The sequence below is a fragment of the Anneissia japonica genome, unplaced genomic scaffold (genome assembly GCF_011630105.1).
Source record: "Anneissia japonica isolate Jap-2015-1 unplaced genomic scaffold, ASM1163010v1 scaffold1165_len1893470_cov193, whole genome shotgun sequence".
Classification (NCBI taxonomy): domain Eukaryota; kingdom Metazoa; phylum Echinodermata; class Crinoidea; order Comatulida; family Comatulidae; genus Anneissia; species Anneissia japonica.
In genome coordinates this window covers 425162-435311 of record NW_022709613.1, presented here as the reverse complement: position 1 = coordinate 435311, position 10150 = coordinate 425162, and the positions used below count along the sequence as shown (strand labels likewise).

At 35.7% G+C, this 10150-nt stretch overlaps 1 protein-coding gene across 1 annotated transcript in view; it reads left to right on the top strand.

Moving 5' to 3' along the window:
• Positions 1-531: 531 nt before the first annotated feature.
• LOC117106832 overlaps positions 532-10150 on the top strand; it is an 18316-nt gene continuing 8697 nt past the window's right edge. Inside the window, exon 1 of the mRNA XM_033248306.1 lies at positions 532-1437. Coding sequence (XP_033104197.1) covers positions 1332-1437 — 106 coding nt within the window. The 5' untranslated portion in view covers positions 532-1331. The remainder of the gene's footprint in view (positions 1438-10150) is intronic.

The window sequence follows — 10150 nt, the reverse complement described above, 5'->3', positions numbered from 1 at the left end:
CTTTAAGACTTGGTAACAAGCATCCCTAAACAAGATACTGTTCTTGGAGATATGAATCCTCAGTTTTCAGAGGCGGCGCAGTGACCATAATCTTGCTGTCACCACCTTCCATCTATCACTTGCTGCCTTTGAACAGAAAATAAAGCAGTATATATTATGACAATGCTAAACTATCTAAAAGTGACATCTTGTCCATTTAAATTAATTGATGGGAAATTGCATATTCCAGTAGAACTTAAATGATGATGCTGACATTGATGAAGAGTTTAGCAGCTTCACTAGCACAGTAAACCAAACAGCAGCTAATCACCTAAAGCTACGGAAAAAAGTGAAGCCGGATACAAATTTGACAAGCACAAGCAAGAAACCTATTTGCTGAAAGAAAAATCCTCTAAAGCATCACTTGACAGTGACTATAGAGAACTCAACACACACATGAGCAAGTTTCAGAAATGACAAAAGGTTGTGGTATAGCAAACTTGCCAGAGAATTCAAGAGAAACAACATTGGATTGCTGTTTGGCGGAAGTCTTTCAGAAAAGGTATATTCTTATTGGAAGAAACTAGGAAAAGAGCAAGCCAGGTACGGGACAGTCTCCAACAATGAGATTATCAAGGATAAGAGTGCTCGACTTGAGAGCTGGGCCGAATACTTTGGAGGTCTGATCAATGTTGAGGGTCCATTTTACACACGGGACCAACGGCTTAAACGTCTCATCCGAAGACTGTGTGTTTTTGATACTTGCATCTCAGCCCTCCAGCTGAAACACAAGGAGCAGCGATGGGAATTGAAACAGGGAGTGCGTGAACTTCTCATTAGTTACGCCAAATAACGGCGTTAGTTAAACCTGGTGTTTGTTTTAGATCTAAGCCTAGCTAAAGATAGGCAAAGGAATTTTCACATTTTCTTTTCCAACTATAAAAGATTCACTATTATTTCTAGAAATGTTTGTCACACACAATGAAGAAGGTCTAGATCATAATAACAATACTCTCTGACGTCACACCACATGCGCATTCATCCATGAACCCTAAATCATATGAAGTAGCTCTATTATTATTTGAATGTACATAATACGATTGCTTTGGACTATTTTCGATCAAACAGCATAACCCACAGTAATTGTGTATGGATAAACCATTTGAGTTTACACTACGTCTCTCCGTGTGGTTGGATTAGTTATCGTAACTTAGGGGTTATTTCAATATCTGTAAGTTTACTTTTGTCGGATGAGTACCGAATGGGAAAGTGAAAGCATCTCAAAATAATGATCTAATTTCGAAACAATTTTATGGAATCAGTTCACAATTCGTCGCACGATTCGCAACGCGATGTACGTGAGCATTCGTAAGAAAATGGGTTCTACACTTTCATTTTTCGTCTTAATGACAGTACCACTCTTCTGTAATGGCCAGCAACTGAATTTTTCTACCATAGGTAAGTACCACTGAAGTAGTTTGTCCATATTTGACGGGTTATGCACTGGAGTAGGCCTATTGTGTAGCCTTGATGTTTTGTGTAATTCAGATTCAATCTTTGTTGTTCTGTTCATCCAACCGTTGACCGGTTCTCTAATCCACAGTGAAATTACCTTCTAGTATGCCTATAAAGCAGTGCAAAGACTAGACGTATTGACAACAATACTTTTTTTTTTGTTTAAGTGTTGCCTTGCTCTGGGCCTACAGAAAATTATATACCGTAACACATAGAAAATAATGAATTAATATAATTGTTAAGTAGTGTGTATTGAAATGTATGTTTTACCGGAGTGCTGGTTAAAATCTTTATAAGTTAGTCCGTTGTGTCTGACATCGTTGTGTCAAAAGTATTCGACCGAAGGTGTTGAAAACCATTTGCTTTAGTTTCTTACATTTTCTCTTACTAAGTATAAGTTTCCTTCAACTATATGAAGATTTTGCAAATGTAGGCACAAGTCACCACCTGGCCATTAATGAGCCTGAGGTTTTTACATTATTTATTTACTTAATTACTTTTTATATTCCAGTGTTTTGGAGTGGAGGGGTTTATTTAATCATCAGTAACGCAGGCCAATAACATGTGGGCCTAAAAGTGTTAAGGCCTATCAGTCATTTTATACAAAATTAAAAAAAAACCACAGGAATGAATAGGTCTATTTGTTTTTCTCTGTAACTCTCTTGATTCAGTGGCGTCGACAGCGGAGGCTAGGGGGAAAATTGCTTTTCTTCTGACAACAGGTACGCGCGCATCCGTCATCTGACACTAAGATTTTGGTATGCGTACGTCAGGGCGGATCCAGTATAGTCGGGGAACACAAGGTAAAATGCGCTGTTTTAACGTCTACTGACCCCTCATTCCCTCTTGATCCACCATAGGCCTATGCAGACGATTTTACCCACTTTTTTTTTACCCAACCCAGCATAATATTGCTTTCTATGGAGCTTTTCCATACTGAAAAGAAACTTAACTATTCATAAAAATAAACTTGACAATAAAATGCTTGAGTGCTGGCGGCATAATAACAATGAGTTATTTGAGAAACATATGACAATATAATGGTAAATATGCACAGTTAAATCTAGTTTGAATGACATATTGACGTACCTATGAAATAAATGAATCAAAACCAATCCAGACAATTCAACGGTGCAAAAAACATTGAGGCTTCTAGTTCAGTTAAAGTTTAGGAAGCTTTAAGGAAGGCTTTGATAACCCTAAAGAAACACATAGATATATTTGGTTCCCACACGAACGAATTAACTACAGTAGATTCAGATTCTGATTCAGAATTCATCCGTTGTCTACTGCATCTTTTCAGAGTAAAAATTTCGCAAACATTAATACTTAATAAATACACTAATGCATATTATTGATAATAGGCCTACCAGGGAACAGTGAAATTATTAACTGTTCCCTGATAATACAAATATTAAAATATTAATAATAATAATAATTGTCTTTATAGAAGTTATGATGATGTTGGTGATGATAATAATAATAATGATAAATGACGACGACAATGATATGATGATTGTGATTACAAGGTTGTTGATGGTGATGATGATGATGATGATGATTGTTTTTGTGCTTGTTAAATAACAGAAAATAAGGCATGGACATCGTAATTGTATGTTTCTTTTCGTGATACTTGAAAGGTCAGACTAATTGTGTTTGTTTCTACCATGTAAATCTATTTACAAACAATACAGTCATGACAATTAATAAAACCTGTGTTCAGCATCGTGGTGACGGACAATAGATATCCGGAATTACTGTAATGCTTAGATCATTACACAGCTTAAACTTTAATAATGGGTTGATTTTTCTTTATAAAACGTACTTTTCACTGTGTAACTATAAAGCTTATAATACGCTGGCATGTGGCATAAAACTTCTGAATATATTTTATTTAATTAGTTTGCAGGTTATGCCACAATATTTTAGTTATTATGGTTATGTTAGTCGAAATTAACCCAATACGAAATTATAGATGGTAAATTAATGTCAACCGATATAAGTTACTTAATATACAATTTTTATTGTTAACTCTATAAGCTGTTGAAATTCCATGTTAAGCACTGTTATCGGTTGACATTAATTTACCATCTTGAATTCTTCCACGTGCCTAAACATAATAATTGTCCGTGGTCCAAACAAGTACAGTGGGCCCAAAGGTTTTTCCACACTATCAAATTTGACAATTTTGTGTGACGTGCCCAAATATGAGTATATCACATTTATTTGTCAGTTAAAAAAATGAGTGTGTACAGAGCAGAGCAAACAAAATATATAATCAGAGGCATGTGTATTATGCAATTAAATCGAACAAGTAGTCGTAGTGTATTAGTTTGCATAGGACCTGTTAGAAAATGAAAAATGAAAAACAAATATTATATATTAATATTCTAAAAGAATTCGCCACTATCATGGCTTCTCCAGAAAATAATATTGTGATAATAAGTGTGTTCCTTTCTTGTTAAATTTAGGAATGTTTAAAGGGCTAATTTAGATAGGTACCGTAACATAACACATACGTAGGCCTTTATTTAATATTAAATTAGCATGTCAAAGCGGGATTACCGTCACAACGCATAATGGTTTATAACTTTGTCGGTAACCGAATACAAAACATTTAGCACTCCCTCGAATCGCTTCTCTTGGTATACGGGTCATTGAGTTTGTATAGACCTGAACGAGCAAGGTAAATGGTTACAGTAGTAATAGACTTGTACATATAATTTGAGTCAGGCACATGCACTGTAAAATTTTAATAAGCTGTTACTTTCAACGACCATCGTATAGTACTGTAAACCGAACAGCTAATTCGTTGGTAGGTCTAACCTATAGATTGCGTACAATAACACATAATGTGTTATATATCATATAAACTTAAATATTGTCTATCGTGGTCACAGTCTCTGGGCACCCAGTCGTCTGTGGTAGGGCAAATGTGAAACCTGCTCCTTTGTTCGCTCCTGCTAGGTGGGGACCGGGATTGCGCCAGGGCAGAGGAGGATGGTTGACCATTTGAGACATTGCGCTATTTTGCCGTTACACCTTTATTATATTATTTTAAAAGTCAACGATTTTTGTTTTATAATTTTATGTAAATCGCATATAGAGGCACTGCACAATATGCGCTATATGAATGTAAATTATTATTATTAATATTATTATTATTATTATTATTATTATTATTATTATTATTATTATTATGGCCTATCTAAAACAAAGTACAGTATTATAGAACTTTTATATTTATGATAGAGCACTTCATAGATCGTAATACTAATATTATATTAGCATTTAATGCTTTGCAAGAATAGAGGATAAATATATGACATTGCTTCATTGAAGCAATACTTAACACATCGAAAACAGAGTATTATATGACAATTTTGTATTTTTGATAGAGCATTTTACAGATAGTAGTAATAATAATAATAGTGATGATGATGATGATAATAATAATAATAATAATAATAATAATAATAATAATTATTATTATTATTATTATTATTATTATTATTATTATTATTATTATTATTATTATTATTATTATTATTTCTAAATACATCACACTAATTAGATTTGGTTGCTGCAAATCGCTGGTTAAACGTCATTTGACTATATAAAGCCAGGTTTCCTGTCGACGTAAGAAGGCAGATTTACTACGTCGTTTTATCGTAACAAAATACGATTTGACAGGAAACCGATTGCGACTGGTGTGTTAATCGACGTAACGTAAGGTTAAATCGTCGCAAAGATTTTCATGCGATACGTCAATTTTCCACGATTTGACAGGAAACCGCGATTTAGTGACTTATGCTTGAGTGATCACGCTTGCGTTGCCTTGTCTTACGTCTCTTACGAAAGTTAACTCCAAGTCAACTTTCGTAAGAGACGTAGCATTATGGACCAGAAATCGTAAGAAGCAGCCAATCAGATACGGGAATTATGACGTAGCCTTTATGTCGTAACATGTTTTGACGTGGCAGATTGTTTTACAGTAGAAAAAATATAGGCCCTATGAAAATTCTGTGTTCCTTGCTTCTTTGAGTAGTCTACCAATACGCCACACATCCACGCAGTAGCCTATACAATTGTGTTTGTTATTATTATTATCATTAATATACTGAAATTGAATTCGAAAATAAACAAGGATTTGTTTCAATTAAAATCGTATAATACCAAGCGAATTGTTTAGAAATAAATCTGTTGTCAACCATTCCTATTTCCAGTTCAGTGGTTGTTTGATTTTTTTTTAAATAGTTAGGCCTATAGTTTTAATCGGGAGAAATAATATATTTTAAATTGTGCAAGTAATAATTAGGAAACAGGTGTTATTCCATGCTTCAATAAACGTATATAATAACATAATACACTCATAGGTCTACACCTTTTTTTTTTATAAGAACCCCAGAGCAATTTTGCCGAGGCTAAGTGTTCTTATTTTTCGGCTAATTCATTGTCACACCTACTGTGCCTATGTAAAAATAAGACTAAAATATTTTTTCTAGATTAAAAAAAAGAACATAATTATCGCATTTGGAATTTTACCTCAATTTGTTCTTATTTTTGAAAGCAATTTCACCGTTTGAATATGGTAATGACGACAATGATGGTATAATAATATAATACTGCAACAAATTAGTTGGTCGTTGCGAAATTTCAATGAGAAGAGTAGTAAAAATGAAAATAACAAATTTTATCACAAACCAAGGGGGCCATTTATACAGCAGGAGTGAGGACCGTTGTATATCTATTTTGTCAATTAGGGCTAAAGTTTACCACCAATCCAACTTTCCCGCGTACCGATTTTTTTTTGTCCTAATATTTCTTCTCTCAAAATAGATTGGGTGACAAGCGCCTCGAGGCCGTGGCCAATTAATTCAGTTTCCCAGAATAAAAAAGTATGAAACACGAATGTTCAGGGAATGTTCGAAGCATCATTATTTTGTGAAACAAAATTAATTTTACAAACATCAAATAAGCCTTTTTGTATTTTAATAATGTAGGCCTAACTTCTTTACAGTAATCCACGTTGAGTTAATGTAGACGTTTTGCTAACATTTACAGTGCAGCTCATAATATAAAGAAGTAGAGGCCTACATTCGCGCGAAAACCCAGGGTAACAAGGACGAATTAGTGGGAAAGGCAGCCAATCGTAAGTGACTACAAATTACGTCATTTTTATGTCGTCCGTATCGCAAGAAAAATTCAACTCAACGTAACAGTCGCAAGCGCTCGTTTTGGACTCTGGATGGAGTTCAACGTCGTAAGTTCAACTTTCGTAAGCGGCTGAAAATTGCTTGTTTATCTGCGGCCCAACACAATCAACGCATACGTCGTTGACGTCGGCATTATTTCAACTTTGCGTAAGAGTCGTAAGAAACGTATAAAACGTAAGAAATTCTGACCTTTACGTCGACAGGAAACCAGGCTTAAAGGTGATGTGATGACAATGAATTTTACTATATAGTCATTTCCGATCATCTACAGCTAACTATTTCCTAAAATTTTCGAACCTCAGGCCCAACCATGGTGGGCCCGCCACTTTATTGAGTAGTTTTTGTAGTAGGCTAGTCTTTCTTATAGATCGATGAACCGATAGGCCTGAAGAACACACTTTTGTACATAAATTATTACGACGTCGAGCCAAAACCAGTGTTTTAATTGCATTTAATTGATTGCTAGTTGGGCTAAGCCTGTTTGTCTGATCTGCCAACCTATGCCTAGGTAGGTGAGCATGCCTTTTGTAAGCCGGGACCTAATAGTATTTTGTTACGTTTCCTCACAGAGGGGGGTTCGTCCGAACCCCTTTAAATCCCCACCCCCCACCCTGGATCCGCCACTGCATGCAATGTCTTTATTACGTCGCAGCCACAATGGTACCGTGGAATTTCATTCTGTCAAGTTCATACCATCTTTAAACTATGAGGTTTTCTCCAAATTGAGCCTTTTCTATGTATTTTAAGACCATCCTCTAACCCCTCTCAGCCATGCATCATTCTAATATATTTTTTCTTCAAGGCCTGGTATCTTTACAACCATATCCAAATAAGTATGTGCATTTTATATTGATAACAAGTCTAACTCCTTTATTGGACTTGATCCTCTGCAGCTGTTGGTGTTAGAATGTCACGGAACATTGATATATCTTCACATTAAAACAATATAATACTTCCATTGAAACACATAATGTATTTTATCTAGCACAGATATCAACTAATTCACTATTAATTGTTACCCAGTCAGCAGCATGCTGACTGGGCTGACTGGGTTCTGTTTCTGAGCAGTTTATTACCCAGTCAGCAGCGTGCTGACTGGGTTATGTTTTTGAGCAGTTTCTTCTTTACCGAGTCAGCAGTTCTTTCTTTCCTTCTGGCAACATTTTAAAAGGTTACTAGTGGCAAACTACTGGACCGATTTAATTAAAACTTGGTCGGTAGGACCGGTGACACCTCCCATTTATGTTTTGTTCACAACTTGGGGTCAAAGGTCCCATAAGGGGCATTGGGTAAAAAAAATCGTATAAAAGACTACTTCTCTCACAAATAAGGTAGCACAGTCTTGTCCTTTTGCACATATACATTGGCATAAGGCAGACTCTACAGGGTGTTCAGGGATAAAAGGTCAAAGGTCATTAAGGGGTAATTTTTATCTTTTTTCTGGCAACATTTTAAAATGCTATTAGTGCCAAACGGTTGTGCCGATTTCAACCAAACCTAGTCAGTATAACCGGTGAAACCTCTCATACATGGGGTGTTCACTACTTTGGGTCAAAGGTCACATGGGGTCATTTGGGTAAAAAATAAAATAAAAAATGAATAAAAGACTTCTTCTGTCACAAATAACATACACAGTCTTGTCCTGGGCACATGTGTTAGCATAAGGTAGGGTCTCTATGGTGTTCAGTGATTTAGGTTCAAAGGGTTATTCTTTTGTTTTATCTGGTAACATTTCAAAATGCTTCTAATGGCAAACGATTGGACCGAACTCAATCAAATTTGGTCATTAAGAACCAGCAAAACCTCCTACACCCCAGTCTGGAATTAGGGGTCGCATAGTCATCGGGGTTAAATTTTCGAAATAGCCCAATTGAGCTCAAATTTACCTGGAATGATCCTTAGGACCTTAAACACGAAAAAATACTCTTCACCTTATAGGTCAAAGTTCATAGGTCAAAGATTCAAATGTTACTAATGGCAAACGATTGAACGGAATTCCTCTTACACCCCAGTCTGGGATCAGGGGTTACATAGGGGTCAAATTTTCAAAATAGCCCAAATGAGCTTGAATTTACCCGGAATGATCCTTAGGACCTTCTAAACATGAAAAAAAAATACTCTTTGTCTATAGGTCAAAAGTCACAAGGGTCATTTTGGTGAAAATTATAAAATATTGCTAGTGACTAACAATTGGACCAATTGCATTAGACTGCTACCAAACATGGGGTGTTCACAGCTTGAGGTCAAAGGTACACAGTGATCACCTTAAAGTCAAATCCTGAAAAGTGACTGGGTTCATGTTCTATTGAACATAGTATCTCTAGTTTCTATCTAGATCATACATTGTTTTGCTTGAATTTTTAGCGTATTGATGACTTTATGCATTGTGTTTATATTTCAGCTACAATAACCACAATGGAACCGGATAGAAATGAAATTATAGCATGGCTAGAAAACCTTTCAACAGACGTACTCGTAGTGGTCGTTGCAGCAGCTGTCGTATTGGTATTATTGTTACTAGTTTGCGTACTGTTCTGCATATGCTACTCCTGCTGTAAGCGGCGTTACACGTACAGTCCGCATCGCGGGTCGATTCCTACTCCGGTTGAGTTTAACGCAGAGTCTAAACAAGTCAGATACGGGTTTGCCGCTTCTGCAGCAAGGACCTCCATTTCAGAACTGTCACCAACATCACAGAAATGTGCTCCTTGGTCAGACACCACGAGCCATCAGCTGAACAAAGTCAATAACAAAGTTACTAGAAAAATGGGAAATACTTCTTTTGTCGTCGAAAATGAAGGTGAAACTAGGCCTAATTCTCACAGCACACAGAATGGATACCGGCCTCGAACAAGTAGCACGTCGACATCGATACACAGCAGACAAGAATTTAGTTTATTAAAAAATAAAAGAAAAAAATCTCTTATAAGAGAAAACAGTAATTACCCAGGAGGACCCTCATCTAATGACAATGTACTCTGTAACTGTCTCTTATACACATCTAGATGTGTATAAGAGACAGGTACTGTAAACCGGACAGCTAATTCGTTGGTAGGTCTAACCTATAGATTGCGTGCAATAACACATAATGTGTTATTTATCATATAAACTTAAACATTGTCTATCGTGGTCACAGACTCTGGGCACCCAGTCGTGTCTGTGGTTCGCTCCACCTAGGTGGGGACCGGGATTGCGCCAGGGCAGAGGCGGATGGTTGAACCTTTGAGACCTTTACACCTTTATTATAATATTTTAAAAGTCAACGTTTTTTGTTTTATAATTTTATGTAAATCGCATATAGAGGCACTGCACAATATGCGCTATATGAATGTAAATTATTATTATATTATTATCATTATTATTATTATTAATATTATTATTATTATTATTATTATTATTATTATTATTATCATTATTATTATTATTAATATTATTATTAT